Genomic DNA, 20,293 nt, shown 5'->3' with positions numbered 1-20,293 from the left:
CTAGCAGCAAGTATTAAACAGCACAGATATAGAACATTTTCATTTTCATCACTGTGGAACACACTGCACAGAACTAGTCTAGAAATATGGACATCATATACATTTTGTGTTCAAAGCTTTCAGTAGAAGGATTATCCAAAAATAATGATGATTATCAAATTTTGCACTGTGGCTCCTCTGCAGTATTTCCAAATTAATGAAACATAAATTGGAAGGTTTTAAAAAAAATTAACACTGAAGAATTAATTAAACACACCTAGGGAACTAAATATCAAACTTATAAGCAAGTTAGTATTATAGATTGGGATACAGATGGTAAGTTATATTCTAAATAATTCTAATTATTATGTAGTCTGATTGGAAATAGGCTTTCATTAAAAGAAAAACAATTTCCGTCAGATTAAGATATTTCTTTCCTAAACATCCTAAACCTAGGTATAACATTCTGTTGTGTAAAATCTTCTATGTAAATACCTCATTTACTTTAAAAAAATTTTACTTTTGAAGTCTGTATTACTCACGAAATTGGGCCATGACAGTTGCTTTGTATATTTTCAAGGACCATTGGAGGTGCTACTTCTTTACAAAGATAATGATGTGCATCTGCAGTTAACCTGTAATATCCATCAATTAATGACACAAAAGACAAAGCTTCTCTTAATGACCTAAGTTCAATTTCCTAAGAGGACAAAAGAAAAAGAAAATTATTTTCACTCCATGTTGTTAGATAATTCTTCTAAATTAGTTTTCTTCTAAATTGCTCAAATGTCTTTTAAGGCTCCCAATTACCCAAAGTGAATTACAAATTCTTGTGTCTGATATTTAAGACCCTCTCAAATATGAGTTTATCATGCCTTTCTAGTTATCGTTCACTCTACACCCATAATTTTATTGTATTTTCCAATACACCTATTAGACAAATGTGCTAGTCATCTTAATTATAAATCTATCTAGTCTGATATAAAAGTTGGTATTAATTAGAAATACTGAAAAAAGTTTAAGGTATGATCAACTCCCAGAAAAACAAAAAGTTGTACGTACAAGAATGGAAATGTGATCACGGTATAATGCTTGGCTCAGCAATATTTAGTCACAATGAGAACACAGAGTATGGACTTATATCAAAAATTATAATGAGAGAACTGTGTGAGGTGTCTGAACTATAAAAGGTATCTAGCTAACACAAATAGGCCATAAAAATAGGTACTATAAAAGATACCATAAACAATGTTAAAAGACTTGGCAAACTGCAAACGTGTACAACAAAGGATTAATACCTAAGAAAAGGAAGGCATGCTGACGAAAGTGAGTTGCAAGTTTTAAAATTTTGGTCATAAAACCCTGAAATGGCCTGGTAGGTAAGTCATATAGATACTTAAGTTAAATAAATAACATTAATATGACATTTAAGCCCCAAGTACAAGAAATATCTGAGTTAAAAAGAAAACAGAGCCAGAAAAATAAGCAATTTAAGAGCAGAGTATAAAGGAATTCATTTCTTCCCTTTCAATTAAAGTAAGTGGGATGTCTGGAGCTATTTTGTTTTATTATTATTTTTTTGGCCATGCCATGCAGCATGGGGGATCTTAGTTCCCCAACCAGGGATTGAACCCATGACCCCTGCAGTGGAAGCACAGAGTCCTAACCATGGACTGCCAGGGAATTCCCTCTGAAGCTATTTTTAAAAAGAGAAGGGGTTAATCTTTTAGAATCAAACATGTCTCACAGTTTGGGTAGGGATCACTTGGGATTGGTTTACATTTTGTTATATAAAGAGGTGGTATGACTAGAATTACGTACATCTATTGGTAAAAAAGATTACACAGTTGTTCCTCCATCCCTCCGTATCTATCTCTCCCTCCACAGATACCAAAATCCATGGATCCTTAAGTCTCTTATATAAAATGACATATTATCTGCATAAAACCTACGTACATCCTCCCATATACTTTAAATCATCTCTAGATTACTTATAATACCTAATATAATGTAAATGCTATATGAATAGTTGTAAGTACAATGTAAATGCTATGTAAATAGTTGCCTGCACGTAGTAAATTCAAGTTTTGATTTCTGGAACTTTCTGGAATTTTTTTTCCTGAATATTTTCAATCTGCGGTTGGTTGAATCTGTGGATATGGAACCCACAGATACAGAGGGTCGACTGTAGTGAGGAATGAGCATTACAACAGGGAACTAGCACAACTGAGGCTGGGGGTGGGGGAGGAGAGGGCAGGAGGTAACTGGTGCTTTTGCTAATTATGAAAATGACTGAAAAATACATTAATGTACAAGACACTCTACGGGAAGATAGTGTTGGTAGTGATACAAAAAGCTAGATGTAATCAAAAAGCTTACTAAATTGTTGTTTATGTTTACAGCTCTATTTAAAACTATAATCAACATCCCTATAAGAAAGTAAGTTTGGTATTAAGATTCTGAAATACTTATTTCTAACAACTGTAAAACATAACCATTATTTAATGATAAAGCAAACTTACTAGACTTTTACCATCTTGCTTATGAATAGTTACAATTCTGCTTTCATTTGAGCCTTCTTGGTTTGCTTGTTTAATACTGACATCAATAATATCAGGAAAATCACAATATAACTGTAAATCCTGTAATTAAGAGCAGTTGATATTAAAAACAGGTAGAATTTATGGAGCCATTTTAAAACAAGACTCTTATGAAGGAGATTTCATTCCAAATTCTTTTTAAAAAGTATTGATACCAATAGATAAGCATTAAATGGGATCCTCTCCCCCAATAATGTAACCCTAAAACTACACTGTATCTTGCTTTCACTTAAAAATGAGAGCATTAAAGGGTGCCAGGAATCTAAAGTGTGCTATAGTACCCTTCAATCCAGTCAACATTAATAGAAACCATTGCCAGAAAATTGAAAGTTTACCAAAGAATGAAGATAAAAATATATATATATCAGATAATATCCTAAGAACCACAGAGATATGAACAAACTTAAAATTTGTAATGCAAACAAAAACTAAATTATTTAACAAGTATACATCATAAAATCAATGAAAATTAATCTTTTCGAACTAATTAAATTTCATGATTGTGCTTCATATAATCAATAATAGTAAAAGGAAAAAAGGAAGCAAAACTACCTTAAACATCACTCTTAGAATTCAAGAGTGAAACTACAAGAACACCATTACTAATTATTAGTCATAAAAAATTAAATAAAATGCCATTTAAGAACAATGAAAAAAGAACAATAGGTATAACCTTGTTGGCATCACGTTATTAAAAACTTCCGTTGGTATCAATGGGAGAAGAGAAGTGCAAGACCATGTTTCAAATGACTAAAAGTACTTTGCTTCTACTGCCATTCTACTTAAATTAACAAAGAATGAGAACATATCATTGAGGATTACCTGTTCTGTCAGTGTCTCACTTTCTTTATGTTTCCCTCTTGACCACTGAATTCCACCGTTTCCAGTTATTATAATGGTTGCAAAAATCTCCTCACCTGAAGGACCTCTTCCAGGTTCTTTTACTTCAAATTGCTCTGTGTAGAAGGCAGACTGAAGAGTTTCCAGATTTATAAGATACTTAAGTTTCAAGTTTCTGGCAGTGGCTTTGCAATGGCTGAATTGCTCAATAAATCTGCGAAATCTGTACCTTATTCGCTTCCTTGTCAAAATATGATAGTCTTGGATCTTTGCTCGAACACATTTTGGTAAAAATGTCTTGTAGCTAGGGGTAAAGAGCACACACAAGAGCAGAACACATTGGAAAACAAAATTAAAAAAGAAGTCACCACCTTTCTCCATAATAAGTAAACAGCACAGTAGTCAAATGGAAAAAAGTGACACAGCCACCATCCACATAGTATAAAACCTTAAGGTTTTGTTTGATGATGTGAATGCATTTACAAATTCTGAGTCACCATAATTTTTTAGAGCAAGAGATGTTAATTTTCTTCCATAATGAAATGAAGACATAGTCTAGTTAACATTGGAGTCTAAAAATTTATTTTCTCTGATTATCTTATATACCATTTTTTGGCTGTACTCTAAAATGTATCTGAATTCTGGAAATTGTTACATTTTGTTAGATGCTACTGATATTCATTAGGTGAACACACTTCTTTTGTATGCATTATTTTTCTCAGGCAAGCTTCAATAACTCCTAATAATTCCTTTGCAATCAAAACATTCCATTTGGAAATGTTCTGAATCTTTCGTACTTCCATCTCTATGTAAAATATCCTAAGGAAGGTAGATAACTTATTTCTCTCCTGCTCCAATGTCTCACAAATGAAAAACATTTTATTTCTGAAGGTACAACGACATTAAATTTCCATGCCTTCACATATGCTAATCCTTGTTCCCATCACCCATCTCTTATCTGGTTAGCTCTTATTCATTCTACAAGTCTCAGCTCAAGCATCATCAAATCCAGGAAACCTTTCTGGACCTCTATAACCACATTAGATGCTACTCCCTTTGTATGACAGCATTCTGTACATCATTCCATATCACTTACCACATTCTACGTACCTGAGTGATGGAGCTGGCTAATGTTTAGAGATTATTGTTACATTTTAAGGATTATTTGTTAAACAGATTATTAAACAGTGATCATTAAAATTTAACTTAAATAAACTTACAAATTAAGTATATTTAAAATACAGGTAATGATTACTCAAAAGGCATCACTTCCTAATTATTTTACATTTTTAATTTTATTTTACATTTTGCTACTATTTATGCTTTTGAGGTTATAAATGTCTATCATATCCGAGTGGTGGAAAAGGTTTGCTATTCCTCATCTCTTTTCAATTCTGCATTCAGTGATGTCAGGTTGATACTCTGAAACTGGCCACAGAGAAGGTTTCTAAACCATGGATATCAGCAAAAATTACAAACAAATCAGACTTTTTTTTTTTTTAAGAACTGGTTGTTAAACATTTACCAGCATACCACTGCTTACTTACTCCCTTTCCCTCTCTACCCTAATCCCCTTAAGGAACTCTCAGTTTTGTACTCAAGTAGCCAAAGCTGCTGGAGAAAGTCATTTGACAAGGTAGATAGGTTGCATCATAAATTCGTAATCACCAATTTCAAATAGGCTTTTATCACTGCCATCACTTTTATGACATTTCTCTGTTCAATCAATTTTCCCAAGTCCCACAACTATGTCAAACCCTCTCCAATATCCTCAAACCTCCTACCTTTCTTTTGCCTTAAACCTCAGCTACATTTCTCTTCACTTTCGGCAAATGACTTCACCTCTTTCTTAGGGGGAAAAAATAAAAAAAGCTTCTCTAAGCAGAGCTCCCTCAATATCTTGCTAGCAAACTTTCATACATCTGCACTCATTCTCTCCTCCTTCCCACCTGTTACAATAAATAAGGTATAAATCTGTTAAAGCCATTCCTTTGACATGTACTTACCTATACCTCTTTTCCTCTAATATATATCCACCCTCTGGGGAATTTTACCCTATCTATTATTTCTCTTCTATCCACAAGTTTTAAAAATACTAATTTTCTTCCTATCTTAAATGTAAAATTTCCTTATCCCTCATCTTCCTCCAGCTACAGCGTATCTGGCTTCTTTTTGAAGTTTATACAGCCATTTCTATTTTCCTTCCTTCCATTTACTCCTTAATTCACTCCAATCTGGCTTCTGTTCCATCATTCCGTAGAAACTTCTCTTGCTAAAATCAAGAAAAAATTCCATGTTGCTAAAACCAAATTCCTTGTCCATTTTACTTGTCATTTTTCAGCAGCATCCAACACTGTTGATTATGCTCTCCTTGAAACTGTCTCCCCTTAGCTTTCCTGATTTTCTTCCCATCTCTTTGCCTACTCATCAATCTTCTTTACAGGTTCAATCCCCTTTAGCTGGTGATAATTGTTGGAGTTCCTCAAGACTTAATTATGGGCCCTCTTCTCTTCTTATCTACACTTTCTTTCGCACTAGATACACTATATGCAAATGACTGTGATATCTCTAGCTGTAGCCCAGATCTGTAAGTTCCAGACCCATATCTTCCACAGTCAAGTCAATTTACCCTTATAATATGGATGTCTCAAAAGTGCCTCAAACAATGTGTACTCATGAGTCCCCCTAATGTCCTGCCCTGAAAGATCCTCTTAGAGCATTCCCTATCTGAGTACAGAGCACTACAGTTCCCCTATTTCCACAAGCCCCAGAAACTCAGGAATCACCCTCATACCACCTATCAATCCATCACCATTTTCCTTTGATTTTACCTTCTAAATATTTCTCTCATTTGCCCATTTTTCTCATTATTAACCCAATCAACTGCATCTCCTGGAGGAACTACTGCAATGGCCTTACTCTCTGGTTGACCCACATTTCCATTTTCTCTTCCAACTCTCTGATTTGTTTTCTACACTGGTGTGGAGTCATGGGGATCTTTTAAAAACACAAATCTAATCTTTTTACCCTTGCTTAATACTCTTAAATAGTTTCTTAGTGTTCTTACCCTTATCAACATGTCACTAAGGTTCTACATAGTCTAGTCCCTGCCTCATCACCTACTAAGTCTTTGAGCTCTAGCCATACTGACTCTCTTCATTCTTCCTATGGTCCCTTCTGCTACAAGGCTTCTTCCAGGAGCCTCTACTCTCCACCTCCATCACTTACCTCTCTCCACCCACTAAATTCTACTCATTTTTCAGATATCAAAAGTCATACTCATTTCCTTTTCATGGCAGTTATATATTTGTAGATAAACAGACATATAAAATTTAATGAAAGTCTTGATAGGATACAGGAGAGCCTCAGTAAGTGCAGGGAAAAAAAAACTGGAAAGGTTTAAAAATACAATCAGAATACAAATGATTCCTACTTTATCTACTTCTGTCAAAAACTTTAGTTATACCAAGAGCCTTAATAAATTTGGATTACAATTTACATAAACACCAATGGCTACTTGATTTAATAAGGCTTTGAAAGCTTATCTGGAGATAAAAAGAAGAGTTTAAGATAACAAACTACAAGTCTTTCCACTTTGATCCCTGGAATAAAGGACCAGACATACATCCTTTGCTAACACCACAGTAATGTATGATTTCTTAAATATAGTGAATCCACTTTGATGTCATGCTATCCGAACCAGACTTGTTAGAAACACTAAAATTTTTCAAGAGACATAGTTAACTTTTGAAGCATAAAAACATTTTTCCTGATGTTTTTCTTATATTGAATTTTTAAAGTAGCCTAAAATTCAGGCTCTAAAAGTTCTGAAATTAAGCCTTGCCCTATTATACTATTTTTGTACCATAAAATGAAACCTGCATCTTATTATTACAATTGGAGTAGGCCACTGGAAACTCTAATATTTGCTTAGTTGTCTAGAAAGGGAGTCTAGTGATATGATGTATATAATATACATCAGTTGCTATGTAAGTGGCCTTGGCCCTGGCCTAGTGTTCGCAAATTCAGCAGGGTCTCCTTTAAACTCTTTCCATTTTCCAGCTCTCTTCTTTCCACCCTTTAGCAAACTTAGGATTTCAAAGAGCAGATGGAGAATGAAAACAGAAAAATCTTATTTGTTTCCTTTATTTTCTGCACTCCAATACCTAAGCCACAATGTCCAACTAGGAACTGGCATACAAAAGAGTAAGTATCTTATACATACACATGCACAAAGAGATGTACAAATACATATTGATATATACAGGTACATATGTACACACAGAGGCATGTGCTCACAGACACAGATGCACCTAACACACAGGCACAGACACACAGAGATGTTATCTTACATGTATTTTTTTTAAGTCTGGGAAAGAATATGTTTTTAGTTATACTAGTCAGAGATCCATACTCTACTGGATATTTCTAGGAACAAAGAAGCTTATTTCATTCTGCCAAGAACTAATCATTCATCTGTTCTTCCATTATTCCTGAAAATTTTAAAAATGAGTAGAGTTCCTTGATTATTTCTCAGAAATGAGCTGGAAGTGAAAATTTGGAAAACATCAGTGAGTTAAATTACATTAAGAAGTCAAGCAAATCAGGCATGTTTTTCCTTCAGTAGAGGCATAAATTATTTATCTAATATTAAAATATCATAGTACCAAAGACAAAGGAAAATACAGATAAATTAGATTACTTCAAAATTTAAACTCTTGTGCTGCAAATAATACTTTCAAGAAAGTGAAAAGAATCCACAGGATGGGAAAAATATTTGCAAATCATAAATAGGAGACCCTATATCTGGAGACCTGTATTCATAATATATAAAGAACCTTTACAACTCAATAAAAAATATTGAACTGTACAATTAAAATGAGTGAACTTTATGATATGTAAATTATACCTGAATAAAACTGTTTTAAAATATCATGAAATCTTATCAATATAATGAATATAATGAACATCTTCACAGTTTTAAAAGTAAAATAAAGGAAAAATGATGCAGAATTTTGCAGATGCATTTATATCCTGGTAAAGATAATCAGAGAAATACAATTTTTAAACATTCACTTGTTTTAGGACACTAGACTTTGGACAATATTATGGTCTCCAAAGCATAAGTGTTCTATCATAGCTTAAGCCTAGAGATGGCTTCATATTTAAAAACTCATTTTCAGTGGCTCAAAGCTTCTCTGTTCTTCAACTGTGTTCCTTTCAATTCCTTCAGTTTCCATTTATTTATTTATTTTTTTGCTGTACACGGGCCTCTCACTGTTGTGGCCTCTCCCATTGCGGAGCACAGGCTCCAGACGCGCAGGCCCAGCGGCCATGGCTCACGGGCCCAGCGGCTCTGCGGCATGTGTGATCTTCCCAGACCGGGGCACGAACCCGTGTCCCCTGCATCGGCAGGCAGACTCTCAACCACTGTGCCACCAGCGAAGCCCCTTCAGTTTCTATTAACGACATCTAAGATACTCCTTCCCTCACTCCATTCTACTATGGTCTTGCTATAGCAGGTATTCAATAAAAAGTTGTTAAATGAATGAATGAATGAACGAATGAATAAGTTACTATCCTAAGAGGGGTTTGTCTGTATTTTAATAAAGATCAGGGCATTAATGGAAAACAGAAATGTTTTCGTTTTTCCTTTAGATGTTGGAATCTTCAAGACACCTCAGTGAGTTCCTGAAATCATACCCTATGGCCTGCACCCTTAGGTTACGACTACCACACATCTGAAAATAAAACAAGAATACCTAAAACCAAAGAGGGAAACACAGAAACTGATAACCTGTAAATTGCGTATTTAACTGTTTTGAGGGCACTCAGCAAAGGAGGGACTGAAGCCAGTTATTGAGAAAAGGATTTCTAGGAATAAAAGGAATTTTAACCAGATCATGACGTCCTCCAACTTCTTATCAGGTAAGCATAGAATATGTAAAACAAATGTTTAGTCTTCAAACTTCAAAAAAACAATCAAAGCATTCTTATAATAGTATACCTTTAAAAAGAGTAGAAGTTTTATAGCCATTAAAGCTGGGCTGTAGGAGTAGTGTTTCAAAAAATCATATAGGCTTGACTGTCAGAATTCAATTTGCAGAAGAATAATTTGGAGAATGTGGATCGCTTGTATAAGAATCTGCTGGATCTGTTATAAGATGAATAAGGTCTGAGGCACTAATGTAAAACATGGTGACTATAACTGATAATACTGTAGTCTATTATTGAAATTTGCTAAGAGAGTAGAACTTAAATGTTCTCACCAAAAAGAAAGAAAAAAAAGAAAAATATGTGAGGTGATGGATGTGTTAATAAACTAGACAGAGGGAATCGTTTTACAATGCATATGTATATATACCATGATGTACACTTTAAATATCTTACAATTTTATATGTCAAATACACCTCAAGAAAGCTGAAATTAAAAAAAATCTCCTACAACACTTGTAAAAATTCATATTTGTAGGCATCACCTCAGATTTACTAATTCCAACTCCTTGGGTTAGAACCCAGAATCTTCTGTTTTAACAGGCACCTCAGGTGATACTAATTCAAGCAAAATATGGACCACTACTTGAGAAATACTGACTCAATTATTTATACAATTTGTGCTTACCAGAAATTATGCCTCCAGGTGTTCTTTTCATTCCTTTGAATTTACCTAGTCTTTTCAGAATGAATGATCTAAATAATAAATAGGTGTTGAACACCTATTAAAACCAAGCAGAACCTTGTGGGCTCCCACCCAAGTACAAAGGATCCTCTTGTACATAAAAAAGCTGAAGTCTCCCAGGACTCCCTCAGTCACAAAGAGCAGGCCCAAGAAATTAATAATTAGGACAATAGAGTCACAGAACCTTTCAGTGTCTGATGTACATTCCTGAGTCGTACAGATACTATAACTGCCACCAGAGGGGAAGAGCTAACTGCATGATGACCAGACTGTGACCATGACATAAGCTGCTCCATCTTGAGAAGTACTGAATCTATGGCTAGCACAATTCCAAGAACCAGCCTCAAGAGAATGGGAATAACACTATTGCTCTTAATAACCTGTATCTTTGTGGGCTTCAAAATAATTGTAGCTTGCTCTGCCCATATATGTAAGTGGGCAACTAAAACTGCCAGCAAAGAGATACTACAGACCCATGTTGACATCTTCTACTCTAAGAATACAGCACACCCTATGTCAGCATGAAGAAGTTACAGAAGACAGACCTTCACCCGTAATCCCGTAGAAATGGAATGATGTCTGACAGCAGGGATTTGTAGGCAGCTCTTTGCAGGAAGCCACCCTTTGCAGGAAGCAGCTCTCTGCAGGGGACCCCTTTTGTCTTGTCACTTTAGCAAAGCTATATTTTAACTAGCCTCCAGCCCAAGCACATCTTTCAAATCTTTTGATCACCCAATGCCTCGCCTAACCTGTTGATACTTTTCTTAGATTTAAGAGGAAGAAATGAAGAATAAGTAATTAAGAGATGATAAGCTCTTTTCCCCAGCTTCCCCTTGAGTCTCATGAGCAAACTGTGTGAAAAAGATAGCATCTAAAGAAAGATCACTAGGAGTCGACAAACTCACACGCAGTGGGAGATGGTGAAGAATGTGACTCCTGCCTCAATGACAGACTGAGATTACTTCCCCTTTCTCCCTTTAAAAACTTTCATGGCTGAGCAGAATATTTGGAGGTGGTTGTGGGACACGAATCTGCATTCTTCCCAGGTTGCTGGCCTCCAGAATAAAGCAATCTTTCCATTCCTACAAGCACTCGTCTCTCAAGTATTGGCTTTCAAGCAGCGAGCAGCCAAACCCAAGTTCAGTTAACACTATGATTTTTTTTGCGGTACGTGGGCCTCTCACTGTTGTGGCCTCTCCTGTTGCGGAGCACAGGCTCCGAACACACAGGCTCAGTGGCCATGGCTCATGGGCCCAGCTGCTCCACGGCATGTGGGATCTTCCCAGACCGGGGCACGAACCCATGTCCCCTACATCGGCAGGCGGACTCTCAACCACTGCGTCACCAGGGAAGCCCTCAAAACATTCTTTAGAAAGAAAAACAGAGCTGGAGGAATCACTCTACCTGACTTCAGACTATCCTACAAAGCTACAGTCATCAAAACAGTATAGCACTGGTACAAAAACAGACACACAGAGATCAATGGAACAGAATAGAGAGCCCAGAAATAAACCCACAGACTTATGGTCAATTAATCTATGGCAAAGGAGGCAAAACTATACAATGGAGAAAAGACAGTTCTAAGTGGTGCTGGGGAAACTGGACAGCTAGATGTAAAAGAATGAAATTAGAACATTCTCTAACACCACACACAAAAATAAACTTAAAATGGATTAAAGGTCTAAATGTAAGACCATATACTATAAAATTCCTAGAGGAAAATGTAGGCAGAACAGTCTCTGACATAAATTGCAGCAATATTTTTTTGGATCCATCTCCTAAAGCAAAGGAAATAAAAGCAAAAATAAACAAATGGGACCTAATTAAACTTAAAAGCTTTTGTACAGCACAAGAAACCATCAACAAAATGAAAAGACAACCTACTGAATGGGACAAAATATTTGCAAATGATATGACTGATGAAAGGTTAACACCCAACATATATAAACAGCTCACACAACTCAACAACAAAAAATAAACAACCCAATTAAAAAATGGGCAAAAGAACTGAATAAACATATTTCCAAAGAGGAAATGCAGATGACCATCAGACACATGAAAAGATGCTCAGTATTGCAAATCATCAGGGAAATGCAAATCGAAGCCACAATGAGATATCACTTCACACCCATCAGAAGTACCGCAAAAATAAAAAAAAAAAAAAAAAAAAAAAAAAAAACACATAACAAATGTTGGAGAGGGAGGAATGTAAATTGGTGCTGCCACTGTGGAAAACAGTATGGAGGCTCCTCAAAACATTACAATTAAAACTACCATATGACCTAGCAATTCTAGTCCTGGGTATACAGCCAAAAGAAACAAAAACACTAATTCAAAAAGATACATGCACCCCAATGTTCACAGCAGCATTATTTACAATTGCCAAGGTATGGAAGCAATGTAAGCGTCCATTAACAGGTCAATGAATAAAGAAGATGTGGTATATACATACGTGCGTACATACATACATACATACATACATACATACATACATACATACACACAATGGAAGACTACTCAGCCCTGAAAAAGAATGAAATTTTGCCATTTGCAGCAACACAGATGGACTTGGAGGGCATAATGCTAAGTGAAATAAGTCAGACAGAGAAAGACAAATACTGTATGGTTTCACTTATATGTGGAATCTAAAAAATACAACCAACTAGTGAATGAAACAAAAAAGAAGCAGCCTCACAGATATGGAGAACAAACTAGTGGTTACCAGTTGGGAGAGGGAAAGGAGGAGGGGATACTATAGGGGTAGAGGGAAAAAAATGATTATGGGATTATATGAAATCATGTGTTTGGAACTTCTGAAAACTGTAAAGCACTATAGAATTTAAAGAATCATTCAATAAAAACAAAAACAACCCACACCAAAAAAAAGTATGGGCAAACACAGAAAACACAAATAACATATAAAAACTGTAACTGTTCATATTTATGAATATGGATTTACATAAGGAAATTACCTGACAGAGCTATAGATGTCCAGGGGGGTCTGATCCTTTTCTTTGGCTATTCTCATCATATCTAACACTGCCATCCCAAGACATTCTTCCTGTGTTTCATGAGTAACAGGTACTTTTATCCATCCATGCAAAAAATCATGCCTCCACTAAAGTAAAAAGAAAAGAAATTTAGAAGAAAATATCTCATTAGTTTCACTATCACATTTTAATCTACTGTTGTATTTTAACCTATAATGTAATTTCCAGAATATATGCATTTAAAAAGAACAAAAACTCCTCCCTTGATTTTGAAACATTTTGCCATAAAATTTTAGTATAAGTTCTTTTGCAAATTGAAACTGATTTAAATTGGGTACCCAATTATAGAATATATATATAACATCAATCTATTCACTACTTATATTTTCAATTATAACTTCGACATCAAAATTACCTAAATTAAAATAGATATTAATTAAATATGTACTGAGTTCCAAATATGCTCAAAGCATTATACTAAGGACTGTTTTGGCCTTAGTAACATGTGGCCTCAGCCTCCAAGGAGACTAAAATGTAGGAGGGATGTGAAACAAGTAAACAAAATATTATAATGACAGACACTGAATAGTAAGTACCACACAACAGATACTTTAGGAACATAAAAGAAATTGAGATTATATCCAGTAGGGGTAATTAGGGAAGGTTTCACAGAAAATTTTAAATTTCATGTATTCTTTGAACATGAAGACATTTTTGATGAACACAAAAGAGGATGAGGAAATAGAAGAAATGACACAAAAAGAAAGCACAAGGCATGTTCAGAGATGTGAAGTAGTTTGGTTGGGGCACACAACTGTTAAGGGAACAGAGTGAATTAAAACCTGGAAAAGTAAGTTGGGGTCAGACTGCAGGTACCCTTCAATGACTTGATCCTAGAAGCAACACAGAACCATTTTCTTAAAAGCATCTGTTTCTTTTTTTTTTTTTTTTAAATAAATTTATTTATTTATTTTTGGCTGTGTTGGGTCTTCGTTGCTGCACGCGGGCTTTCTCTAGTTGTGGTGAGCGGGGGCTACTCTTCGCTGCAGTGCGCAGGCTTCTCATTGCAGTGGCTTCTCTTGTTGCGGAGCATGGGCTCCAGGAGTGCGGGCTTCAGTAGTTGTGGCTTGCGGGCTCAGTAGTTGTGGCTTGCAGGCTCTAGAGCGCAGGCTCAGTAGTTGTGGCACCTGGGCTTAGCTGCTCCACGGCATGTGGGATCTTCCCGGACCAGGGCTCAAACCCGTGTTCCCTGCATTGGCGGGCAGATTCTTAACCACTGTGCCACCAGGGAATTCCCAAAGCAGCAGTCTCTAAAGCATCTTTTCTTAAAGCATCAAGCCTGTTTCATCGGTAGAAGTAGCAATGACAGAAGTGCTTTAAGAAACTAAAATATTCAAGGAGACTCTTTAAGAGGCTGCAGTAATGGTTCAGATATGAGATAGTAAGGATCTGATGTAGAGAACAGAAGACAATAAAAGAGTCTGAAAAAACTGCTAGCTTCATAATTATATATAAAGAAAGAAGAAAAGAGAAAAAGAGAAGTTCCAAGATTTTGATTTGGATGATTTAGGGAGATGGATAAAATCAGACTGGACATGTAATGGGGAGAAAGAAAGGGGTAGAAGGTTAAAAGCACCAATATTCTAAAAATAATAGCAATTTTCTTTATAAGAAAGGTAAAAGCCATAATATTGGCTGAAATACCAACCAAGGTTTAAACTAAATAAGAGAAATAAAGGATCTACTATATTTTATATAGGTATCTCCCTTCTTTGCTATGAAAACATCTCATGAAATTAAAGTTTTACATGAATTAAAAAAATTTTACTAAAAGAAATAAATATGCATTTAAAAGTATATTTGTTTAATATAATATGATATCACTTATAGGTGGCATCTAAAAAACAGGGTACAAATGAACTTATCTACAAAAACAGAAACAGAATTACACACGTAGAAAACAGACTTACGGTTACCAGGGGCTAAGGGGGGGAGGGATAATATGGGAGACTGGGATTGACATATACACACTATTATATATAAAATAGATAACTAATAAGGACCTACTGTATAGCACAGGGAACTCTACTCAATACTCTGTAATGGCCTATATGGGAGAATAATCCAAAAAGAGTGGCTATATGTATATGTATAACTGATTCACTTTGCTGTACCTGAAACTAACACAACGTTGTAAATCAACTATACTCCAATAAAATTTTTTTTAATATATTTAACTTCCTATTAACAAATTGGAAACATTTTTGTATAAGAAAATATATTACTTAAAAGACACAAACCATGAAATAACCAGTATTAACCAAACAAAGGCCTAAATGTTTGTAATACAAAATTAATTCACAGGAGTTAGATTTCTTTTTGCTCAATTTCAAATACTTATTTCACCACATATTTGAAAATATGCAAGTAAGTCATTCTGATTAAGAAAGAGCTACAGATTAGTGATGACTAGGTAGATTATTTTTAATAGCTTGCTTTTGTTTCATATACTGTGTAGGACCAGAGGTTAATAAATACTGTTTATGAGGATATTCTGTGGAACTCATGACCCAAAGATAAAATTAGTGAGAGCAGTGCTAACAACATAAACAACCAAATATCCATTAGAGAAAAGTTACAAATGAAATACAGTCCCAAATGCCAAAGCATATTATCTTAAACCAGCCTTCCTACCTCCTACAGTATGTATCAATAAAAATTTTGTTTAATTAAAACTGTAGAAAAGTAGTTTTTCATATGGGTAGCTGAAAACAACATTTGAACCAAGAAATTTTATCTGCATTCAGCCAGAAAAATAAGAAAACAGTTACAGTCACAGAATCAAAGATGAACCAAGAAAGAACACAAAGTAAATACCCACTTTTTGGCTGAATATACATGAATTAATTAAAGGTTACTCACATGGCAACAGTATATTTATTGGCTGAGTAGACAAATTTGATGATATAAAGACAATCGTCAGTAGAAAAATGAATTTAAAAGGGCCATCTCGGGACTTCCCTGGTGGCTCAATGGTTAAGAATATGCCTGCCAATGCAGGGGACACAGGTTTGAGCCCTGGTCCAGGAATATCCCACATGCCACGGAGCAACTAAGCCCGTGAGCCACAACTACTGTGCCTGCGCTCTAGAACCTGTAAACCACAACTACTGAAGCCTGCACGCCTAGAGCCCGTGCTCCGCAACAAGAGAAGCCATCACAATGAGAAGTTCGTGCACTGCAACGAGGAATAGCCCCTGCTCACCACAACTAAAGAAAGCCCACGTGCAGCAACGAAGACCCAACACAGCCAAAAAGGGCCATCTCACTTTTGGCTTTTATTTGCTTACTGCTTCCAAATCTATCTTTCTGCAATACTGTCTTTTATACTGTGTTTTAAAAACTTTAGTGGCTGAACTACTTTTTCAGTTATTTTATAATGTCAACGTTTTCTTACAATCTGGTGACATCACTGATCAAATCTGCTATAATATGCATAAAGTCTAACCTGATATCAATACAATCTGAGAATAAGTTAATTATTACCTTATTTATTTTCTAGGCATGGATTTAGAGAAATAGAAACATTAAGTAATAGAAAATTGCATGTGGTAGTGTCTAGACACAATTTAGGATTCTACTGTGAAATTATTTCGCCATCCTAAATAAGAAAATCCCTCCTAGGAAGACAAAACTGGAAATCACCCATAATTTTTCTAGATCAGAAGTATGAAATGTCATAGTACTAATATTAGGGTAAAGTAGATCAATGAATAGTTTAGGAAAACTTGCCTTATTAATGGAACTTAACTAGCATTCCATCAAAATAAACCAGATCTATAGAATAGATGAAATAATATAATTCTAAAAGCAGTATAAAGTCATAACTTCATAGTACACTATTCTCAGAGGCCTGTCTCTCTCTTTTCTTTTCTTTTTTTTTTTTTTAATGCGGTACGCGGGCCTCTCACCGCCGTGGCCTCTCCCATTGCGGAGCACAGGATCCGGACGCGCAGGCTCAGTGGCCACAGCTCACGGGCGCAGCCGCTCCGCGGCATGCGGGATCCTCCCAGACCGGGGCACGAACCCGTGTCCCCTGCATCGGCAGGCAGACTCCCAACCACTAGGCCACCAAGGAAGCCCTCTCTCTTTTCTTAATGACTACTGAAACAAAGGAAGCTGTAAAAAGTTGGTTGGTTTTCAAATGGTTTTTGACAAGAGCAACAAGACTATTCAACAGAGAAAGGATAGTCTTTTCAACAAATGGTGCTGAAAAAACTGGATATCCACATGCAAAACAATGAAGATGGACCCTTACCTTACACCATACAAAAATTACCTCAAAACATAAAACTGTCATTATATGCAGGTGACATGACACTAGATGCAGAAAACCCTAAAGACTCCACACAAAAACTACTAGAACTGATAAACGAATTCAGCAAGGTAGCAGAATAAAAGATTAACATACAGAACGGTTGCATTTCTTTACACTAAAAATGAAATATCAGAAAAGGAACGTTAAAAAACAATCCCTTTTAAAACCACATCCAAAAAAATAAAATAATTAGGAATAAAGCTGATCAAGGAGGTGAAAGACTTATATGCTGAAAACTATAAAACATTAATAAAGGAAACTGAAGATGATTCAAAGAAATACAAAGATATCCCATGCTCTTGGATAGGAAAAATTAATATTGTTAAAATGGCCATACTACCCAAAGAAATCTACAGATTTAATGCAATCCCTTCAAATTACCCATGACATTTTTCACAGAACTAGAACTAATAATCCTAATTTTTATTTTTCATTTTTGGCTGTGCCACGCAGCCTGCAGGATTCTTAATTCCTGACCAGGGATTGAACCTGGGCCCCAGCAGTGAAAGTGCCAAGTCCTAACCACTAGACCACTAAGGAATTCCCAAATAATCCTAAAATTTGTATGAAACGATAAAAGACCCAGAATTGCCCAAGCAATCCTGAGGAAAAAGAGCAAAGCAGGAGGCATAACCCTCCCAGACTTCAGACAATACTAAAAGCTACAGTAATCAAAACAGTGTGGTACTGATACAAAAACAGACATATGGATCAGTGGAACAGAATATGGAGCCCAGAAATAAACCCACACACCTATAGTCAATTAATCTTCAACAAAGGAGACAAGAATATACAATGGAAAAAAGTCTCTTCAGCAAGTGGTGTTGGGAAAGTTGGACAGCTGCATGTACATCAATGAAATTAGAAGACACTCTCACACTGTATACACAAATAAACTTAAAATGGCTTAAAGACTTAACTATAAGACATGATACCAGAAAACTCCTAAAAGAGATCATAGGCAAAACATTCTCTGACATAAATCATACCAATGGTCAGTTTACCAAGGCAATAGAAATAAAAGCAAAAACAAACAACTGGGACCTAGTCCAAACTTACAAGCTTTTACATAGCAAAGGAAACCATAACACAATGAAAAGACATCTACAGAATGGGAGAAAATACCTGCAAATGATGTGACAAACAAGGGCTTAATTTCCAAAATATACAAATAGCTCATACAATTCAATAACAACAAAACAAATAACCTAATTGAAAAATGGGCAGAAGATATAAATAGACATTTCTCCAAAGAAGACATACAGATGGCCAACAAGCACATGAACAGATGTTCCACATCATTAATTGTGAGAGAAATGCAAATCGAAACTACAAGATACCACCTCACACTTGTCAGAACAGCTATCATTAAAAAGTCTACAAATAACAAATGCTGGAGAGGATGTGGAGAAAAGGGAACCCTCCTACACTACTGGAGGGAATGTAAGTTGGTGCAGCCACTATGGAGAACAGTATGGAGGCACCTCAAAACTAAAAATAGAGTTGCCATATGATCCAGCAATCCCACTCCTGGCATATATCTGGAAAAAACTATAATTCAAAAAGATACGTGCAGGGCTTCCCTGGTGGCACAGTGGTTGAGAGTCTGCCTGCCGATGCAGGGGACACAGGTTCGTGCCCCGATCCAGGAAGATCCCACATGCTGTGGAGCAGCTGGGCCCGTGAGCCATGGCCGCTGAGCCTGCGCGTCCAGAGCCTGTGCTCCGCAACAGAAGAGGCCACAACAGTGAGAGACCCACATACCACAAGAAAAAAAAAACAAAATACAACGAGATACCACTTCACACCTATCAGAATGGCCATCATCAGAAAAGCAGAAAGTAAGTGTTGGTGAGGATGTGGAATGCTGTGTGCTGCTGGTAATAATGTAAAAAGGTGCTGCTGCTATGGAAAACAGTATGGCAGTTCCTCAAAAAAATTAAAAATACAACTACCATATCATCTAGTAATCCCACTTCTGGATAGATATCCAAAAGAATTGAAAGTAAGATCTCAGAGAGATATCTTTACACCCATGTTCATTGTAGTATTATTCATAAGAGCCAAAAGGTAGAAGCAACCCAACTATCCAACAAGAGATGAATGGGTAAACAAAATGTGGTACATACAATAGAATATTATTCAGCCTTAAAAAGGAAGGAGATTCTGACACATGCTACAACATGGTTGAATCTTGAAGACATTATGGTAAGAGAAATAAGCCAGTCACAAAAGAGTAAATACTGTATAATTCCACTTATATGAGCTACCTGGAATAATTAAATTCATAGAGACAGAAGGTAGAAAGGTGGCTGCCAGGGGTCAGGAGGAGAGGGGAAGGAGGAGTTATTTTTTTCTTTTTTTTTTTTTTTTGCGGTACGCGGGCCTCTCACCGTTGTGGCCTCTCCCGTTGCGGAGCACAGGCTCCGGACGCGCAGGCTCAGCGGCCATGGCTCACGGGCCCAGCAGCTCCGCGGCATTTGGGATCTTCCCGGACCGGGGCACGAACCCGTGTCCCCTGCATTGGCAGGCAGACCCCCGACCACTGTGCCACCAGGGAAGCCAAGGGGTTATTTTTTAATGGGTATAAAGTTTCAATTTAGGAAGATGAAAAATGTTCTGGAGATGGATGGTGGTAATGGCTACAGAACAATATGAAGGTACTGGGCTTCCCTGGTGGCGCAGTGGCTGAGAGTCCGCCTGCCGATGCAGAGGACATGGGTTCGTGCCCCAGTCTGGGAAGATCCCACATGCTGCGGAGCGGCTGGGCCCGTGAGCCATGGCTGCTGAGCCTGTGCGTCCGGAGCCTGTGCTCCACAACGGGAGA

The 20,293-nt window shown here is 36.4% G+C and overlaps 1 protein-coding gene across 1 annotated transcript in view; it reads right to left on the bottom strand.

Annotated features, from left to right (window-relative positions):
* JAK2 (Janus kinase 2) overlaps window positions 1-20,293 on the bottom strand; it is a 140,996-nt gene that overhangs the window by 34,355 nt on the left and 86,348 nt on the right. Inside the window, exons 6-9 of the mRNA XM_007452926.1 lie at window positions 13,071-13,216; window positions 3,402-3,723; window positions 2,502-2,621; window positions 522-679 (exon numbers count right to left, since the gene is read on the bottom strand). Coding sequence (XP_007452988.1) covers window positions 522-679; window positions 2,502-2,621; window positions 3,402-3,723; window positions 13,071-13,216 — 746 coding nt within the window. The remainder of the gene's footprint in view (window positions 1-521; window positions 680-2,501; window positions 2,622-3,401; window positions 3,724-13,070; window positions 13,217-20,293) is intronic.

This window comes from Lipotes vexillifer, unplaced genomic scaffold (assembly GCF_000442215.2).
Source record: "Lipotes vexillifer unplaced genomic scaffold, Lipotes_vexillifer_v1.1 scaffold1486, whole genome shotgun sequence".
NCBI classification, from domain to species: Eukaryota; Metazoa; Chordata; class Mammalia; order Artiodactyla; family Lipotidae; genus Lipotes; species Lipotes vexillifer.
The sequence above is the reverse complement of the archived record's forward strand: the minus strand, read 5'-3'. Positions and strand labels throughout refer to the sequence as shown.